The sequence below is a fragment of the Frankliniella occidentalis genome, unplaced genomic scaffold, assembly GCF_000697945.3.
Source record: "Frankliniella occidentalis isolate FOCC.00 unplaced genomic scaffold, Focc_3.1 Scaffold297, whole genome shotgun sequence".
Lineage (NCBI taxonomy): Eukaryota > Metazoa > Arthropoda > Insecta > Thysanoptera > Thripidae > Frankliniella > Frankliniella occidentalis.
This window is the reverse complement of record NW_026267423.1, coordinates 146132-147169: the sequence shown is the minus strand read 5'-3', so window position 1 is coordinate 147169 and position 1038 is coordinate 146132. Positions and strand designations below refer to the sequence as shown.

Below are 1038 nucleotides of genomic sequence, written 5' to 3'. Positions count from 1 at the left end.
AATTAAGCGTCGGTCGTTTTCAGTCTGGGATATCACCCGAAATAAATAACTATAACATTTCAATATCTATACACACATGAAATAAATAACTCTAAAATTTCAGTAACTATACACATGCGACGATAAATTACGAAAAGTTTCCTCCATACCGCTCTCGTTAAAGCTGAACATATGCGTCAACATAATTATTGCCTATCCACAATCGTAAATTGAACTAAATGGCTCGCAAAGTTTTCTCTCGACAAAGAAAGAAGGTACAACTCCAACATGCGTGAGTTATCTCCTGGACTTATTTTTTGTAATTTTGGTAACCCTGGTAGGCTAAGTCGTGAGCCGAGGACTCCTCCGGGTCCCGGAAGGCGATAGAGCCCGACCCTTGGGCGGGCTGTGCCTGGTGCCCGGACTCGTTGTCTCGCTGGTAGACGGTCTCGGTGTACGGCGTGTACGGCGCGCTGTTGGCGGCGTACTGCGTGTAGGGCCCGCCGGAGGGGTACAGGGGCTGGTGGTGAGGAGGGTAGCGGTGCGGGGGCGGCTGCTTGTAGTAGTTGGAGTGGCCGAAGCTGCCGTAGCCGCCGGCGAGGTCCGACTTGCCGCAGAACTTGAAGAATCCGATGAGGCCGGGGACAACGAGGGCGAAGAGGCCGAGCAGCTTCTTGAAGGAGGCGAGGCCGAGGATGAGCGGCAGGAACAGGAGCAGCTTCAGCTTGAAGAGCTTCAGGATCACCAGCATGGGGATGAGGAGCTTCTTCAAGCGGAAGCGGGCTGCGACATTTAAAAACAATTGTAAGAGCTGGGGGGGACTTGTGAGCATTTTTATTTCCCGTGCGCTAATCCGCCTTGCGCCAAACCCTCCCCCGCAACCCTAAACGCAGGACCCCGTCCCTCTACACGCCTCCCATCTTCCACCGCTCTGACTTCTTTTTTTTTTGAAACAAACTCCGGGCGGCAAAGCACCGCCCGTTTTGGTTTAGCAGATGAATAATACAAGCGCCGGTGTTGGCGAAACTCTTTTGGGATTAAAACTTCATGAGTGCCCCC

General features: G+C 52.3%; 1 protein-coding gene across 1 annotated transcript in view; it reads right to left on the bottom strand.

Moving 5' to 3' along the window:
* Window positions 1-6: 6 nt before the first annotated feature.
* LOC113215661 (uncharacterized) overlaps window positions 7-1038 on the bottom strand; it is a 14061-nt gene continuing 13029 nt past the window's right edge. The window contains exon 3 of the mRNA XM_026435321.2: window positions 7-762. Coding sequence (XP_026291106.1) covers window positions 290-762 — 473 coding nt within the window. The 3' untranslated portion in view covers window positions 7-289. The remainder of the gene's footprint in view (window positions 763-1038) is intronic.